The sequence below is a fragment of the Ambystoma mexicanum genome, chromosome 1q (assembly GCF_040938575.1).
Source record: "Ambystoma mexicanum isolate Mex_15411 chromosome 1q, UKY_AmexF1_1, whole genome shotgun sequence".
NCBI classification, from domain to species: Eukaryota; Metazoa; Chordata; class Amphibia; order Caudata; family Ambystomatidae; genus Ambystoma; species Ambystoma mexicanum.
Genome location: NC_090922.1, coordinates 390,216,900 through 390,237,074, shown reverse-complemented (window position 1 = coordinate 390,237,074; position 20,175 = coordinate 390,216,900). Strand labels below are relative to the sequence as shown.

Sequence of the window (20,175 nt, the reverse complement as noted above, 5' to 3'; positions counted from 1 at the left end):
TCTCCGGTTCCGCAAGCACCTCAAAACCTTCCTCGTTGCTTCTGCTTTCTCTCTCCCTCTCCCCTGCTAATTCTTCGCTGAATCTGCACCGAATCTGCAACTGGGCCACTCTCGCCGACCTCGGTCCTGGTCCCAGCCACTCTCCACTTGCACTGCCTCCCTGGCAACCCCTGCACTGCGGGACTGTCTCTGTATCCCTACAGCCCCCGTTCCCAGCACTTGTCTGCACTTACCTTGCACTTGCCACCAGCTGGCCCTTATTTATTTTATTCTACTTACCTTGTACTGCACTTCCCCCCTCCCCTCCCCTTGCACTTCTCCATTCCCCCTACCCCTGCACTTGTGCGATCTGAATGACACCTGGCCTAGTAGGATCGTTGTCTGTCTTCCCCTTGTTCCCCCCTCCCTGCCTCGTCGCGCCTTGAAAGACTTGAAACACTTGTGAATAGGCATGTTACAAATGCCATATCATATCATACGTTACAATACTGAACTGAGTCTCTCGGTCCTTGCCTGGCCCCATGTGCCTTTGGAAAAAGTCTTGGAGTGAAACTTCTTTCAAGCGCATCACGTGAAGCCCAGATGTTTGCCATCTGCAGTGTGGGTTTTGGAAAATTGAAAGCTTTGAGGAAAATCCTTCCCTTGCTTCCCTCTGAAAACCGAATTACACTGGTGACATCTAGTATAATGGGCTCCCTAGATTACTGTAATGGTATCTACTTGGGGCAGGCGAAGCACTAGATTCAGCAGCTGCAAGTCCTTCAGAATTCAGCAGTGCCACTGGCGCTTAAGGCACCTCGCCTGACTCCTTCTCTCGCTCTTCTACATTGTTTGCATTGGCTGCCCGTGGCCGCTCCGATCGAGTTTAAGATCCTTTGTATTGTCCACTGAGCCATGCACAATGTTGATATTCATTATCTCAAAAAGAAACTGGAAAGGTACTGTCCAGTAAGAAGTCTGCGTTCTGAATCCCATGTGCTTCTCAAGATTCCCAAATATCATTGAAAGCGTCTGGGTGGTCGCTCTTTCTCAGTCCTGGCCCCCAGTTTGTGTAATGCTCTTATGCTCTACCTGAGAGCACTGGCTGATTATTTTCCCTTCAGGAGAGCACTAAAGACACACTTGTTCTAATCTTGTTTTTCATTTTAGTTTAACTTGTGGAAGCTGATTGCTCTGGCCCGCTCACCTCAGCGCCTAGATGACCTCAGGCCTTATTTCACGCTTTATACATTTTATAATAATAATATACTGGCACTGGCCAAACAAAAACTATTGTGATTGTAGAATTGGCAATAAACTTAGATTGCGGAAACTTGGAATGTAAAGCTGTGAAAATAATGGAATGTTTAAATGTAGCAACAAAATGAGATAACCTGGCCTACTGCAAAATTGGCATATATTGTGCTTGGTCAATGGATGTTTACTGCGATTGCTAAAAATTGGAAAAGGCTGAGACTGTGCACACTGGGAATAGTCTATGAATGTGCAAGCTGGGAGTAAACTGGTGTGGAGGAAACTAAGAAACATGGAGACTGCCTCAATTTAAGGTGAAGAGGCACTGGAATAATAGCTCACTTCATTTATGATTAATGTCTTCCATCAGCTAAAATGAAAAGGGTGCACTTGTGGGAAACAGGTTGTTAGCTACCTGCTTCCCTGAAAGACAAAAGAAACTGATTTTGCCACACATCGAGAACATTACTGAATTGTAAGGCAAAAAAGTATCCAAAGCCCAGGGACTACCCCAGGCCCAACCAACGTTAAATTAACAAAAGGAAATGCTGAAAGCCGTAGTTCAAAATGGAACTCTCTGCATTAATGAAAAACTGTGCCTTTTCTGCAGTGAAGTGCAGAGCAGCATTGCATTTCATCAATAATAACACTATTCCCTATAAATCATGGAACTGCACATCAGAAAATGTGAAAATGCCCAAGAGTGTTAGAAAGGATACATTGTAAACAGTGTATTTTGTTAACCAACAACAATTGAAACCATAGATTATTCTTTCAGGAATATAGGTTACATACTATGATATATTTATCCTTGCAAGGGGATGTCTATTGTAAACATATTAAATATGAAAATTGTATGTTAGATTTTATATAGGAAATGCATTACTATGCAAATCGTCATGAACAAACAGCAGTTTTAAAGTTGTGTGGCTAATCAGTCCGTTAATATGACGGCAAGTGAACTCCACATCAACCCAAGATGTACATTAGGGCCTGGGCTAGGGCCTGGGCATGGCCATTTAGAGTGAAAAGCTTTTTGTTTGTCTTTTACCACATTTAGTTCACAGAACAAAGGGCCCTCTGGACTAGGCCTCAGAGTTAGGTGCCAGTCAGACCCACATGGGCTGGATTTAAGACACAATGCTTGAAAATGCATCTAATTGAATTCCAGTGTTGTCTTAAATATGGCCCTTTCAAAAGATAACATCTAAATTAAAGTCATATGCTGGGGGTGGATATTTCAGACTTGAGCTTCAAACAGCTCAGTGCACTTAGAGGTGTCACCTTTTGACATCAAAGATCGCCACCCTAATGGAAGAAGGAACAAGGAAACCTGAAATGTGTGACAGAAGGCATTAAAAAGAGAGGCTCACACAAGACGACATGCTGAACACGGGTTTTCATGTACAAAGCGTTTCTTTTAAAATGCCGGCAGGGGAATTTGGGGTAGCAGTTCCAGTCTTTTTCATTAGTATGATCTTTTTGGTCTATGTTTAATCCTATCCACATTACCATTACTCACACACAGAATAATAAAAGGATGTCATAGCAATTTTCATTTTCACAGTATTGTTTAGGGTTGATGAGAAAACACGCTTTAGGATGAGAAGGTGTTTTGTTTGCTTCAATAAGAAAACATCACATCCCATTGCTCTTAATGTATCATTTGCTGCAAGAATGTAATTAATAATTGCTGCAAATGAAAGATGTAGATTCACCCTAGTTAATACACAATCTAGACAGAATTCAACCTGATTTGTATCATATGTAGAGACCACCCTTAGAGCAGGAATTTGATTTTAAAAAGTGCAAAATGTAGAAACATCAGTATAACAAATTGATTCCAATGCCAATATTGAATGGTCTCCCAGAAACCAAGTACTTCCTAAATACATCAGAACTCTTACATGAGGAGGTCTGCATCTTAGAACTTCATGATCCACCACATAATATGGTTCCAGGTGTTAATCTAATTCAACATACTGGTCCTAAGAGGTCATCTTGTGTAGCTAATCAGATGCACTATTAAGAATATTTCAAAGATGGAACCAAAAAATGCCTTTTATCATTACATTGAGATCTTGTATTTTTCCCCCAAAAGTTCTACATTTCTTATTATTTATTGATTGATGCGACTGTAAATCATATAAAATCATAAAATGAGTCTTTGATCATTATTAGTGAAACATTACATGCATCAGTAACCATTTAACTGCTAGGCTTTCTCTTACTATGGCTCTACTGCTGGCAAGAGGTTTTTTTGCATGTCATCAGCTTCCTTTTTCCGACACTAACTAGAGTTTAAAACTGGATAATCTGATTGTATGGTCACTGTTTAGAACCTGATCTTGAGTTGGAAGTGTTAGATTTATCCTAATTAACATAAGAGGCCGTATTCCGCTTTGGCATCCTCTCCATTTACTCCACACTGGGATCCTCTTGCTCAACAATGAACAACTCTCCAGCATTATACACCTCTAAAAGTTGTCAGTTTGTCTAGACAGTTTAGCACGAACATCTGCCAAAAGTATGTCATCTTGTTTAAATAATGTCTGTAGAACCATTTGTAACAACCCTCGAGGAGCCGTGGCCAGAGTTAAAAATGTAAAGGGGGATCCCATAATTAGTGGAGGCGTGTCGAGCAAGGTAGAATTAACGTTGATCCTATAGAGGCCTTGTAATTTAGGAGGAACTACAATTTCCTTGTGATCAGACTCAGAGTGGAGAATAAGGGGAGCATCCTCAGTACTGTTGTTATCTACCGCATTCTGAAGGTTTAGGCACGTTAGTTAAAAGGAAAAGTCATGAGCATTATTGGTAGGATTGAGTAGAGAAAATGCATGAGGAAAGAGCTACAAAAAATCTCTGTTTCTTATTATGCTCCTTATTTACTTCAAAACAAAGACACTGGTTCTGAGTTAGAGTCTTTTTTTAAATTAAAGTAGGGTAAATTCCTATTAGTGTGTCCACCAGTAAGGTTTAAAGTCTTTTCTACTAATCACATACTCTTGCCAGAAATAGTTGGAGCATTATAATTAATTAAATCATCATTCAAAATGACACCACTCAGAACAGGCAAAGCAGTAAATAAGTCCTGATTAGCCTCCTTTAAATTTCTGAAATGAAGATTTTAACCCTCATTTGCACCCTCTGTTTCTGTACCAAAAGGGAAAATATGCCTATGCACCATTTTTCTGGGAGGATCAACTCTTAATTTTACCTTTAGGCAGTCAATAAAATTAATAACTTTAAGTTGGGGAATATTCAAATGTATTCTTTAAAATGTTGTGAAGCTGTGATACAGTGAATTTTACTCCTTTGACTGTGACAATTATTTGTGGCGTGAATGTTTGAGTCATTCTCACTGCAATAGATCCATCTGGTCTCAAAGCCACAATCACCATTTGGCAAGCTAATTAAGCCCCATTTCCTTATGTGCGGCAGCTCAAATGTGTCATCACGCACAACAAGCTGCATGCCCTTGTCAAACGATGACTACAAGCAGGTACCCTTGTCACACAGTTCCTTGTGTTGTGTCCTTAAGGAGGAAGGATAGCCCAGGGGCGTTTGTCGTGGAAGCAACACAACGCAGCACAACACAGGTTCGAATCCCAATCCCGTACTTAGATACCATTTGCTGTTATTAAGCATGTTAAAAAAGAACAATTATAAATATAATTAAAGTGCAGTTGTAAAACTCAGAGAAGAACTTGCTGGGCTCACATTATTTTTTGGGCAATGGAAATGAGTATCATTTTAAAAAGTATTTAATGGCATAGAATAGCCCAGTCCACAGTAACATGCCAAATAAACTCCCCCAACAAAATAAAAGATCTCCTTTAGTTTCAGATTCACTTGCCCTGGACCCATATAAATAGTGTGCAGGCACAACCTGTCAAGTAATCTTGGCTTCACCACTGATATGTGCCCCAATACAAACCACCTACCTGACACATGCCTATGGTGAGGGTATACAATCTCTGTGTTTTGGAATTGTACTATCAAGACAGTGAAATAAAACACATCACATGATCTATCACCGGATGCTAGGCTTTGCTCCCCACAGCATGTAGCTTTATGCAACCCTACCCTTCTAGTCGCCTACCATGTGCACCTCGGGAAAATGCCATAGCCCCATAGTAACCACTGGAGCATAAACGCAAAACAAACGAAGGGAAACTGGAGCAGAGCTCTTCTGAGTTGGGAAGTTATGCTTGCAGCACTAAGAGTAACGGCAGGTGAAGTATTCTGTAGCGCCTGAGGCAGGGTCTTAATGTTACAAAGTGGAAATTGAAATATACTAAACTGAAAGCTGTGTCGGCAAAATAGCTATGCCACAAATGCATTGACTGCAGCACACGGTTTTGAACACCGACAGTAAACTTTTTTTTTTGTTCATAATGTATGCTTCTAGAAGTCGGGCTTGGCCAGTCCTATAATCGGTCACTGGTTCGAACCCAGGCACGAGCTGGAGCCAGCTGAATGGCCTGGGATGGCCGGAGGCTCGCCTGCCTTACCCAGCTTGAATACATCGTTCTTTAAGTGGGAGAACAGAGTGGGATCCTAATGAGTCATGAAACGTTATTTGGTGATTGGGCTTAAGAAGTGTCTTGTATGGCCTAGAAATTGCGAGTTGCTAAGAAACCTTTAAAAACGTGTGGCCTGTGTTATTAAACCGGTTGACTAACAGAAGTGGTCGAGTTTTCGAACCTGGCATGAAAGGTAACAACATTTTAAAAGGGTTTTTGGATATAATATGATTAATCAGTAGTCAATAAATCAACTAAAATAAAAAATATTCAAATATAAAAACAGAATCTAATAAAATAGGTTAAAGCCGTTTCCAATCCCTCAGTTATTTTTATGGAAAGCCATGATTCTTATTAAGTAACTGCACTCAACCATTCTCATGGCAAGACTTCACTTTAATAATATTCTGCAAAAATCAAACAATGTATTCTCTCTATTGTATTTTCGCTTCAAATAATTACAAAACAAATATCTAACTGCATATGTATGAAACAGATAATGTGATTCTAAGAATGGGTTGTAGCGACCTCTCTGTGCAAGTCTAGTAATGTCACGCATGATCTTGTCATTGATTTTTAGCGCCAGGAAAATGTGGCTGCAGCGCCTGGATATTTGGGACTTGCCACGGCCTAATGTTAAAAATTTGACAGATCTTTTAATGTTGAACATAGACTATAAAAATTAACAAATGACAACATTTGGATTCTCTTGACATCTATCTCCAGAAGTTTCAGTGTTTGTTAATAGTGATACATAGGAACGATTATGCTCCCTATTGATTCCCAGAGGGATTAGGCATGGTCTGCAGTAAAACATTGCAACACATTTCAGGAGGTGGCGCCTGCTGACAAATCCCAGGAGCCAATGTCTTGAGCAGGTGTGCAAGAATTTCAAACCCTAGGAAAACAAGCATTGGCAATGCCAACAGTTTTAGCTTTTGTGTAGGCATGGGGAAGGCATTTGCCAGGCACGTCCATACTGGTATTAACTGGCCTTCAATGGTAGCAGCTGTAAAATGGTGCGAGAACCTGGGCGTCTAATACCAGGGCCTGGCAAATGCTTATACTTATGCACAAGCCAAAATGGTTAACTTTGCCAATACTTATTTTTAACACGACTTCAGTGAAGAACACTCATAAATCGCAGGGCTAACGGCAGACCTGGTTAAGACACTTTTATTACACCAGTAGAACGTTTACAGCTCCAATTAAGTAATTAACTGTTAGAAGACTGCTTTGAAAAAATACTGGCAGACACTGTTAACTCAAAGAGATCCCACGAGGATGTGTTTTGGGCAGGAAGTGGGTGGATATGGCCATAGGGATTAGCATGGTCATGTGGGCAGTCAATGGGTCAGTAAGTACCCAAACAACACATACAAGATTTGTATCCCTCTTTGTATGCCATTTCTGCCTAGCTGTACCCTAATGCAATAGTTTCAGCTTATAGTAGCCAGAACTAAAAAAAGATTGTGCCCTGAATACCATTACTCGCGTCCTACAACATGTGGCTTCCCTTTTCTCATTTCAACAAGCAGGGCGACAAAACACTTGGCAGCTCATTTAGCTGAAGAAAATCATTTGGCGGCGGGAGCCATTACATTTAGACATAGACATAGGCGGCTCCCCACGGCCACATTTTGGTCATTTGCACTACAGGACAAAAGGCGGCGTATACCACCTTTTGGCCTATACATTTGGACTCCAATGTGCAAATGAGTAAACTCTGATTACCATGCGCGCACGGCAGGCAGTGTTTATAATATAATTAAATGCTGCCTGCCATGTGTCCATGGGAGGCAGTGTTTAATTGTAATTGTAAATACTGCCTTCCATGCAATCATGGCAGGCAGCATTTACAATGGATCCCTATGGAGTCTGCCTATTTTATGCTGTTGCACCGTCATGAAAATACATGCCGGTGCAAATGCTGGGGCATTTGTATGGCGGAGAGGAAGGGAGGTTGCAGAAACGCATGTTGCGTTCCACCCCTCCTCTCTGCAATACAAATGATTGAAAATGGGGTGAGGGGTGAATGGAAGGCATCGTCTCCCATCAGACTTTCAAAGACCCCTCACTCACTTACTCAGCAACAATATCAAAGGATCCACTAGGACTCTGCTTCTTGGAGACCTGAACTTAGGACTCAACGACCCCAAAGACAAAGCTGCCACTTCCGTTGCCAAAGAACTGAACGACCTAGGATTCACACAAAAAATCTCCACCCCCACACATAACAAAGGCTACACCCTCGACTGGGTCGCTGACCATAACTGTCTTACCGCCTTCCCCTCCAACAAAGCTCTACCGTGGACTGACCACAACCTCATTGAATTCACCTTGCCCACTACGTCAAGTTCAAAAAAGCCCACACCTGCACCTCCCACACTAGCTAGAAGCTCTAAAAAACTCTCTGCAGACAATCTACGCCGTATCTAAACATCCCTGCACTTGCCCACCCCTTCTCAGATGATCCCATCTTCCTAGAAAACATCTACAAAGACACCTTAGCCAATGCCATCAACGCCATAGCACCGCTAGAAAACAAAAAAGGAAAAAAAAAACTCTTCACTCAAACTCCTGGTTCACGGAAGAACTACAATCCATGTGCTCTCGTAAGAGAGAGGCCTTAAAAAACTGGCAAACCAACCCCTGCGATAACACCAAGAACTGTTTCAACCTACTCTCCAACCAATACAAAGATGCCATCACTAAAGCCAAAGCAAATGCCTTTAACACCCGAATGACAAATAAAAACTCGCAATCCAAAGAAATCTTTGCTATATTTAAGGAACTTACCTCTCCCCCTATCACACCAGATGAGATCATCAAAGATGAAGCCTGGTGTGCCAGTAACCAGGCTGCCATGCTGAATAAAATCAATCTTCTACAAAATAAAATTAAGGACCACCACAATGCATTACCCAGCCCTTCAAGGGTCAATTAGCCACAATCCATTCCTCCTCCCAACAAACCGCTCTTCTCCTTTAGGGACATTTCCGAACTCAAAGTCATTAACATTCTCAAAAACTTAAAACCTTCAATGTGTAAAGGAGATATCTGCCCCCGAAACTCATCAAGGAGTGCACAGATAGCCTTGCCCCTCTACTAACAGCCTTCATCAATGTCTCTTTCAGAACCGGCATTATCCCCGCAAGCCTCCAAGAAGAATGGGTTTGCCCACTCCTCAAAAAACCCACACTAGACCCCTCCCAACCCAACAACTACTGACCAATAACCACGGTACCTTTCCTCCTAAAGATTTTGGACAAAGCTGCCCACTGCCAAATCCAACAATTCCTTGAAGATAATTCCATCCGCAGAACCAGACAATCCGGCTTCCGCAGAGGACATGGCACTGAAACTGCCTTAGTAGATCTAAAAAACCAAATCACACAAATGATGGACACAGGAAAACCAGCCCTCCTACTACTCCTAGATCTCTCGGCTGCGTTCGATTTGGTTGACCATAAGACTCACCTCACACCTCACCCAATCTGCCAATTTCTCCAAAGAAGTAGCGCTCTGGGTCACATCCTTCTTGGAGGGTAGAGCCATGAAGGTTTTTTCCAACATTGCCAACACAGCCCCTACAACCATCCACTGTGGAGTCCCACAGGGCTCATGCACAGCGCCCACTCTTTACAATCTGTTTACTAAGCCCATATTCGATAAGCTTGACGCCCTGGGTGTCGCGTACACCAACTATGCAGACGATACCCAGGTACTCCTACCAATCTCTGGAGAATATCTCAAAGATGGCGAAGCACTCCATGCAATCGATTCCACCATCCAGGCATGGATGGCGGCCAACGGCCTCTGCTTCAATGGGGAGAAGACCGAAATAAACATATTAGGTCTAAAAACCACCTTATGTTTTCTGAAAGACACAGGGGACCCCACACTCTGGGTTAGGGTATTAATATAACAATTGATCACTGAAAAGCATCCAGAGGGTACAATTTGAAGGTTTGGTATCAAGGATTTTTATTAGACCTGATACAGTTTAAATATATGAGTCAAATCATGATTTAATCTGCACTCACGGAAACTATTTACATAGCAGGAAAAAACTTTTAAGAACACATCTATTTAATAAAATTCATACTGTTCAATCGTTCAAACATTCATCCACATGCATCCGTCAAACATCAATCCACTCATACGAAGCACCAATGGGTTTAAGGTATAAAATCTATAGAAAATCATGACATATAACTCATCAATTGACTTGTTTATAGAAAGAATGTGAAATCAATATGTTTGGCCACAGTAGATAATGCAAGTGGCCAAAAAGTTGAGATGGGTCCCATCAATTTAGCCAGCTGGGGCGAGCAGATAACACCTGTTCCACGCTCACTACCTCAAGACCGAGAGGCTCCTATGTTTGTGATACTCAAAACTGTTGGTGTCGTTTACGTACATGGCCTGTTTCCACTGGACATCAATTCATGATGGTAGCACTTTTCCTGTCTGACACCTGATGAAGACGTCACTATAATAAAGTATATACGTCGAAACCGGTAGACAGAAACTTGTGATGAGGTCGTGGTTGGAGACTTCTGGGACCCATCTCAACTTTTTGGCCACTTGCACTAACTACTGTGGCCAAACATATTGATTTCACATTCTTTCTATAAACAAGTCAATTGATGAATTATATGTCATGATTTTTTATAGGTTTTATACCTTATACCCATTGGTGCTTGGTATGAGTGGATTGATATTTGACGGATGCATGTGGATGAATGTTTGAACGATTGAACAGTATGAATTTTATTAAATAGATGTGTTCTTAAAAGTTTTTTCCTGCTATGTAAATTGTTGCCGTAAGTGCAGATTAAATCATGATTTGACTCATATATTTAAAATGTATCAGGTCTAATAAAAATCCTTGATACCAAACCTTCAAATTGTACCCTTTGTATGCTTTTCTGTGATCAACTAAAAACCACCTTAGCCAAACTAGACAAACCATATTCCAATTTCAACATTGACAAAACCATCATCCCTTTGTCCACTCCACCACTGTGAAGACTTTAGGAGTTCACATAGACTCCACACTATGACAAAGCAGGTCAGCGCCATCTCCTCCGCCTCAGCACACACCACTAAACTTATAAATGCTATAAAGCCTTACCTCTCCAAACCATCCTGCCTATCTATAGCCAGAGCAACCATCGGTGCCAAACTCAACTATTATAACGTCCTCCTAGCAGGTACAACCGCCCAAAATATAAATTGACTCCAAAGCATTCAAAACAATGCGTTAAGAGCAGCACTCTGCATACCTAAAAGAGATCATATTACCCATGCCAATAAAGAAGCCCATTGACTCCCAGTAAAAGAACACATCACTTTCAAAATCTTCACTCTCACCCACAAATGTCTCACCCGCACTGCACCTTATTATCTATCAGACATCATTGCCAAAAGATCCTCCACACGACCAGTCAGGACTCGCTACGCTAACCAAATTGACACCCCCCACATATACAAAGCGTGAGCTGGAGGGTTAAGCTTCCCCTACATAGCCGCCAAGTCCTGGAACTCTCTAACAGCCAACATTAGAGCTGAAAATTCCCTCCTTGACTTCCGAAAAAAAAAAACCCTCTTCATTTAATCCCACTCCAGCACTTTTAATTGTCTATTTATTTGTCACCAAGAAGTACCATCTGTAATTATGTAAAACTGTCTGTAACCAGTGATATTAACTATCATAAATGTTAATCATGTATAATCTCTGCAACTAAGAAAAATAAATGTCTGTAACTAGCGCCACGATGCCCTTGGGCTGCTGTGCGCTCAACAAATGTGAATAAATAAATAAATAAATCGTCCCCTCTACAAAATGGGCCCCTTGGTGTGGGTGCTGGAAACAGGCAGGGCCAGCAAGCAGATGGATGCTGCTGTTCATTAACATGTACTGTTAAACATAATTGTGCTTTATTTTTTTCTAAGAATAATTTTAAAGCCAAGTCGAAAAGGCAGTTCTTGGGCAGAGGATGTTTGTGAAAATTTGACAGTTTCATGCAAAAGAAAAAGATTCCTCTTTCGATGCGTACAGCCACAGGGGAAACATAATTGGTATTCTTCCTGGTAACATTTCTGCTTCGGACAATAAATCCAAAGTGTGCACGGGTAACCTGTTTCCAGTGACTCTGACCTGCCCGTGTCACTCTCAAGCTGTCAATCCTGTTGTCCATAGGCAAGCTTGGCATCATCCATTCCCATAGCAGCCGCTACCCTCCCCTGACTCAACAACTTCGTTTCCAAGGAGACCAATCTCTGCAATCATAAATGCATCACCCACAGCAGGCACGCCACCATACGGCGACTGCCGCCGCTCAGCCCCCGCCCCCAACCCCCGCTTCAGGCAAACCCCCATCACAGAAGCTAGGCTGCCTCTGGGATGCTCCCTGCAATAACGCTGGCCTTAAGGCCTTCATCGCTGGTTCATCTTTTGTGGTTTCTAGTCTGATGGATCGTGGTCAAACACAACTTTAAAAACCCTTCCAGCACTAGTTTCTCTGTATTGTGTGCGAGTGCAGTGTCTCCGATAAGCAAATACTTTGCTCCCAGACCCCACCATTCAAAAGCAGAGTGTATTGCGAGCCATGAGGTACAGAGCTCTCCACATATATTTAACTGTGCATTCCCCATCCCACACACTGAACCCCGGGTACAGCAACTCGTGCATCCTCAGACACAAAAACCCTGGTATCGCAAAGAACAGCAGCCATCTGCCCCCAGATAAAGCGTCTCCTGCTTCCCTAATTACACCAGTATGCGCAACCCCGCCCAGGCACAGTGCCCTCTGCAACCTTGGGAACAGCAGCAATATTATACTCACTCACAACAGCCTACTCTTCCCTGAAAACCGGATCCATTGAAGCCTAGACACAGTACACCCCTGCATTGCAAAGTACTGCACAAACAATATTCCCCAAGACTAGATTCCTTGCACCATTAACCTCAAAACAGCTGCATACACAAGCACTGCCCCCCATTCATTTCCACCCGCAGCCCCCTATGCATCCCTAAGTACAAGTCCCCCGTTGTGGGACTAATTTCCATCTTTTCAATTAAAATGGAGCCCTACACCTTGTAGGAGGGGCTGTGCCTGAAGAAAAAGAAAGTTCACTAGCTTTTCTCAAGTGGTCATTTCAGGTTTCTGCATCCTTGCTCGGCGGTGAAGCGGTCAGTAAACCTGTTTCCTGGTAGTCTGTAGTTGTTAACCCTGCGACAGCACCACCCTCTCAATCAAGAATGTTGACACAGAATGAAGCCACACGATGGAGGTCTGCACACCTTCCACAAGGAAGCAGCTGTCCCCACAACTAAACCCCTCTTGTTAATTTGCATAATTTAAGCAACTTTAGGTCTCACCCTAAGTTACTAGAGGAATACAGACATGGACCCCTTGCTCACTATTCTTACAGAGGCACAGCTGCACCCTACTGATGAGGTTTGACCAGACCGAAACACGTGTCTGGGGTTGCTGTTGGTACTCTTGTTCAGAGGAGAATTGCCTTGCATTTCGGTGCTGGACTGCCCCAGGGCAGGACAAAGACTGATATGCTTGGGATATTTCTTCTCTGTGAAAGATAGTGAGCTAAAGACTCTGGGTAAGGCTCCAGTAATCAGGACTAATGTCTGGCAGGTACTCCCAGGACCCCCCTTGTTAATTCCCACAACTAAATTAAAGGCTATGTTAATTTAAACGTGCATTTGCTTATTAAAGACATTCCTCTCCAAAGACTGTTCAATAATCACAGACATGTTTCTCCCTGTGTTCAGCTCTTTGGTGTGGGGCAGTGAATACATTTAGAGATTAATGAAGTTCAAGTTGTCTCATGTTAACCAACCTCAGTGATAACATCAGAGATATCACACATATTCTCTATTATATTTATTCTATGCTCAACAGAACTGCCTGCCTCCCATAATAAAAGGTCCTTTGCCTTTGTTGCACTGAATTCACTCTTAATCCATTCCTTATATTTATTTTGTGACCAACAGACCAAATATGTGTTCCAAAGAAACAAAACTGAAGCAACGTGAACTGCTTGTGACTGTTAGCATTTCTCCACTGCTCTTTTGCATGTGAAAAACACGTTGACGCATGCAGGCAGGCTTTTCCAGCTGTAGGCAAGGGAGCCCTCAGCATATCTTCCAACCTTGCATTGGTACTGCCTGGACACTTAGACACTGCACCCTGTGGCATAGTACTTCGCGCCTCCCCCATGCATAACACCCACTGCAATATCACACACAACAACGCCTACACCACCTGGCACCAGGGTCGGACTGGGGCATAACATATTCTCGGACACCAATGAAAAAGTGTCCAACAGTTGCAAATGGCAATTCATTCCTTTTCTTACAGACTGTTTGAGTAGTACCCAAAGGGGAGTTTTTTTGATAAAATGTGATGCAAATTGTGCATTTTAAAGAATATTTATTCAGCAACACTGGTCAAAACTACTAGCAGCATGTGAAGTAACTCATCAAACTGGCCCACATTTGCCAAAAAAGTGGTCCACTTTGACCCAAAAAACTGGCCCACATTAGCATTTTTTTGTTTCCAAGCTTGCCTGGCACAGCAACCCCCTGCCCCACTACGCACCTCTAGTGTGTAGTTTTTGCTCATGCTCTGATAGTTACTCCAGGCCTCGCTCTTGGCACGCTCGTCCATGTTCAGGCTGCTGCATAGGTCGTGGAAGCGCTGCTGCGTGTCTCGCTCCTGCTGCCCTGGCTGAGAGGCCTCCTCCTCCCCGTCTGTCATCTTGATAGCTCTCGGAACGGACCAAGGACAGCACCAAGGCACCGGGGCTGCAGAGAGTGCAGCCAGTGGACGCAGCAGGACTCGGGTGTAGCTGGGCACAGGGGCTGTGCACAGCAAACACCAGCGCCCGTCGGAGCTGCTCTGCGGATCAGCTGTTACTGTCACCCTGCGCTGTGGAGATGGAAGCGAGCTGCTTCACTGAAGCCATTTGAACCCCTCTGGCGGCGGCGGGTACAGTTCGCGGGCGCAGGCAGAGCAGCCTTTGTGCTTAGAGGAGGGCCATTGTCATTGGGATGAGTGAAGCAAGCAGCGTAAATTCCGTAGAGAATAGCTCCAGCCCCCAAACACTTGGCCGGCCTCCTTCCTTTTACAGCGGAGAACAGCTCTGCCAATCCTGAAGGGTTGCACTGTACTTCCTGTGCCCAGGGTGCTGCCCTGTCATAAACACATGAGACTAGTATGTCAAAGCGAATCCGGATGCATATGAACGCGGTGGCCATCTTTAATGCATCCTTATTCAGTAATAGCGGAACATTTACGCTGCCTTCGTTCGTAGTCGTCTGCTAGAGATTCCGCCGTATATATTTACAATGCAAAATGTAGATTTTGTAAAAATTTCAAGTGCAGTAAATGTATGTGTACCACACAGAATTAAATGATAGTTGACGTCGGGGGTGGGCTTGCCTTAAGTACGAACACATCTATGTAGGCGTGTTGTTATATTTGTTTATGTAGTCAGGGGCGGGCTTGGTTGGGCTACGTACCTATTGACTTTCGGATGCCTCCTATTGTGTACATGCTGCCAGGTATTCTGCTGCCGGTTCTGCCGCATTACGTTACTCACCTAATAGGATTTTCACCTTTTGTTCATTGTCTAGCTAAGAAAGTCTTTGACGTAGCGACTTCTGATCGATGAGGAAGTGGGCATCTTCAGTGGGGTCTATATCACACTGTTTACATATGCTGGCGCTTTAAAATGTTCAGGGCTGTTCATGTCTTCCTGTTTAAAAACACTCATCCTGTATTTGGTAATTTGTTTTCTATGATTAGTAATATTTACTGACAGTAGACATAATATTCAAGGCTGTATTCTTTTCCTCTTTGGGATTCTATGTGAAGAACGGATGCTCGCATTATCCTAATGTTAATGTTAAAGGATATTTGTTACAGCGCACTATCACTACCGGAGTGGCGCTCTGGCGGATCTGAAAAGGAAAGGGGGTGGGGGTTAATGGGAACGAGCGGGATAAGTCTAAGAGAGCAGTGATGTGCTGTTGGCAGCTTCAGTTCGGTTAACACTGTTCGCTGAGCTTGGGGGTGCTTTCCGGTCGGTAGCTATTGTGTGCTGTTGTGCGAAGATATGTGTGGTTTGTTTTGTTGTTGCGGTGTAGTGAAGTTTGTGCGGTTTGTTGTGCTTTAGGGTGGTGGTTGTGTTTGGTTAGAGCTTGAGAGGTGTATGCAGAGGGGTGAACTTGTTAGTGGGCTAGTTATTGGCTTCGTTATCGAGAAGTGATATGTGCTTCGCCTTCCTGTTTGTATATTCATGATTTCACATGTGCTTTTCCAAAGAAGATTATACGGAGTCCGGTGCAGAGTCCAGTCTGCCTCCAGTCTTGGCTGTTACCTGCGGTGTGAGGAGCTGCACTACGTGATCAGTCCCCTTTCTATTACCCTTGTCTCTGCCTTTAAAAAACCTTCCCAGCGCGATGGAGCGCAGCGTGGAGTCCGGTGCAGGGTCCAGTCCGCCTTCGCCGCTGAAGCCGCAGAAGAAACAGTTAGCTTTTGGTAGCCGGTAAGAGACAAAATGGTATCTGATACCCGACCACAAAATCGTCTAACGACATTGAACGCGTGTAACCGCGGCGACCTGTCTTTCACAAATGCGCCTGCGGCGTCAGTAGCAAGCGTCTCTATTGACACGTTCCCATCCCTCCCTTTGTCCTCCTCCTCCCTCGTCCCTGTCCCTGCCCTTTGCCTGGTCCAATTTGGCGATGTCAGACAACCCACCAGTCTGCTATTATCTGGTGCCGGTGGCAAGGCTAAAATAGCAACAAGTGTTCCAGTTCAAACAGCTGCTGTGTCGCCGGCTGACGTGCATGCACCGAACATTGTAAATCTAGTATTGGCAAATGAAATGTGCACAAAGCCGAAGACCGTGGCTTCAAATTCAAATGAAGGATCAGAAATAAATGTCGCAGTGTCAATTGCTGCAGCGTTGCTAGCTGAGGTGGGTATCACAGAAACTGAAGTGTGTGATACGTCCAATTGCGTGACTCGGAATTTGCAAGAAAAGGTGTCTTCAAAAGCAGAGAATGACATTCTTATGGAGGCTGAACCTAATCCACTGCTATTCCCAATTGACACGCACATAGTCGACACTGGGAACACTAGAGTTCAGACATCTGAGTTAAGTGTGATGGTGGAAATTGACACTGCGTCCTTTTTATCTCCTTTTGATGTCACAGACATCGAACTTTTGGCTTTAAAACTACCAAATGGAATAGGAGACCACACAAATTTTTCTTTTGTTCCTCTATTAACCATTAGCAAAAAACAAACCTCGCTGAACGTTGATTATCACATATCGCATCCTCCCATTGGATCGAGTGTTACAACAGCAAGTCCGGGAGGGTGCTTACCTACAATACCGGAAATGGTAAAAGATAAACCTTTCCAAAATCAAAATAGAAATGACATTGTATATGTGTTAATGACGAAGTAATTATATCTGACCTTCCAGTTAGAATAGCTGCTGCTGATAACATGGCTATCGGAGTTGAGTCTGATCTTTCCAGCGTTGTTGCAGCACGTCCATCAGCAATTTCTACATTTCAATCTTCTCTGCCGACATATGCTTGCAAAAAAAGCCTTAAAGTGGATTTAGCAGGGCGAGAAGCGCGGCTGACGGAGCGACTGACAGCTGAATATCAGACTGTAAAAAACAAACTGATCAACAGCTTCTCAAAGGCCGCACTAAGTATGACCACCGTAAAAGCAAATCTACTCTCTAATATTGAGAAAGGAGAGAAGTCTCTTCATAAATCAAAGAACGATACTTTTGAATCTCGGACCAGCACACCTTATCAAAAAGAAGCTCATGGTCAGCAAAATATGGTCAATACCTCGACAGTAAATCTTAACCCCAGCTCCACAAAGGAGCAAATTGGTAACCCTCGTTGCCACCGAAATTTAAAAGCAGTCCAACAACCTTCAACAAATGAATGGCGATTAAGTCAACGGGAAGAACCGTCCATCCAGGACCTTGAGTCAGAAACTTTAAATAAAGAGAACCTATCAGTGGCAGCCGGGATACAAATTCATAAAAATATATTAGCAGCTACATCGCTAGCCCTGATATCATTTATTAAGCTATATGAAACTCTAAGTGAAACAGCAAAGGATCAAAATGACCTGCTGCATAACTTGGTAACCAAAGTATTGTCACTTGAAGAAAATAATACCCACTTATTAGCAAGAGTTGAACGTGAAGCCGAGATTTCCTTTCAATGGCAAAATCGGCTAGGCGATCTTGCAATGAGAGACCACACTGATAAAACCGATCAAATGGAAGCCATTCTGGAAATACTGAAGTGGTTTCGGCACTCTAAATCAGTGAGCCTGGCGGCCAATGATGGCACACCCGAAGAGAGATATCCACAGCCCTCAGAAAGGGAAAGCGCAAATATAAAAAAAAAAATTGATGTCAAGTGGAAAAAATAAAATAAATCCATGAGTAATATTGCTCATGATAAGAGAAATGACACATACCACAAACTATTGAAGCAAGTAGCGTGTCTACCGACACACTCGATCCAAAAGCTGCAGTTATTTTATAAGATTCTTCTGAAAGCACTCACTTAAGCAAAATTCAACTCGCAACTTGGAGCCCACTACGAACTAACAACTTACCTACTGCTGTGCCTTTTGGGAAAGAACAGAAAAAAAATGATGTTGTTGTACCTCCCCGAAAGGAAGTTTAAACACCTTTGGTATCTTCACGGGGTCTGCAAAAATGATTGATTCCAAGCACCAGATCAAACCGAGCGAAAAGAAAACAAAAGCTCCTATCAACAAACACATTTTGAGTAAGAGGAAATCTAATGTGAGCAAATGCCGACTGAAAACCAAACAGTTTGTTAGGAATCTTTCGACTCCGCAAAAGTTCGGTCTCTTTTCTCGCTGTCCACAAAATGCTCAGCAGGGTGACCCCAGGACAGTGACATCAATTGAATTAATGTCAAAAGCAATTCCTAAACCAAACGTGGCGGAAAAAGCAAATCCAAACAAAAGACGAAGAATTGAGTCTGACTCTGGTTCAGATAGGAATGACTTAAGTGTCACTGATTTATGTGACTTATCCACATACTCTGTGGAATCTGATGAATTGATGCTGTCAGCCTCTCACGTCCTGCCATGAAGAATACTCAACGTGTGAAACAAATCCACCAAGCCCAAAAAGCTAAAGATGGCGTCCCAAACAATGCAGCAATGAGTGTGACTTCTAGCCTTCCATGTGGAAAAGCAGTAAGCCATAATCAGATGATGGATGAGGCTAGAGATCAAAAAACAAGATTGATCTCGACAAAGTTAAATCCCAAGATGACGGCAGCTCAAAGGAAAAAACAAAAGTTAACAAAATTAAAAGAGCCACCGACTGCTGCCAACACAAGATCACAAGTACTGGAAGATCAGGCTCGAGAACATTTTCTCTGATGAGAACGAGGTCAATTTAAACCGCAGAAACGTGATGTGTTTGCTGCATAATTTTCCATCTCTAAGAACGATAACCTCAAATGATATAGCAATTGTCAAATACATCACTGAGGACTCACTGGACAAGGTCTACCTACACATCAATTCCCAAGCAGTTGAAAACACATTAATCAAAGCAAAAGATGAACTGCTGTCGTATGGTTTCGATTTGACACTAGAATCCAAACAAATCAAAGAAGCAAGCGAGAAAGGAGTGTTAGAAGACCGTGAGCCCACCCACGAGCAAAGACAAGAAGCTCTTAGGAAACAATTCAATATAAAGGAGGGAGCAGACGCTGCCCATAAAGCCCCCCTCAAATCTGTTTCACAAAATACTTCACATAGAGCTTAGCTATCGCAAACCACCAGAGACGATGTAAATGTGCTAATATCATGGAACACTAGAGGATTTCGACATCTGTTTCAGAACTTTGAAGTATCTTTGGAAAATAATTTTGCAGTATGTCTCCAGGAGACATGGTTGAGGGAGGTGCCAACGAGGGATGGATACTCTATGATTTTGAATCCAGCTGGGAAAAATCAGTTTGGTCGTCCTTATTCCGGGCTGTTGACTATGATAAATAATGCGAACGGCTGGGAGATCCTGCAGTTCTTTTCCCCAAATCTGTTTGTGCAGGGAACAATTCTGCAGAACAAAATTAGCTCTGGCACAACACCTAAACACCTGCTTCTGCTCAACACATATTGGAATACAGCGATGATCTCTTGGTGTCATTTCATACAATCGATAACAAAACTGATCGATGATAGTATGGAAATGTATATGGATCTAAAGGTGATCCTGTGCGGTGACCTACATTTCTCGTAGTTCGATGACTGTAGGATTATGACAAAGCACAAGCATCAAACAAA

At 43.0% G+C, this 20,175-nt stretch overlaps 1 protein-coding gene across 5 annotated transcripts in view; it reads right to left on the bottom strand.

Annotated features, from left to right (window-relative positions):
* The window catches only part of RBL2 (RB transcriptional corepressor like 2), a 953,306-nt gene that overhangs the window by 907,833 nt on the left and 25,298 nt on the right, over positions 1-20,175 (bottom strand). For 2 of the 5 annotated variants that reach the window (XM_069639538.1, XM_069639539.1), the window contains exon 1: positions 14,392-14,917. The exons of 1 other annotated variant lie outside the window; for it this stretch is intronic. In XM_069639538.1, the coding sequence (XP_069495639.1) occupies positions 14,392-14,550 (159 nt within the window). In that variant the 5' untranslated portion in view covers positions 14,551-14,917. Of the gene's footprint in view, positions 1-14,391; positions 14,918-20,175 lie in introns of those variants that run through there. 2 more of the 5 variants (XM_069639540.1, XM_069639544.1) reach the window with 1 other exon arrangement.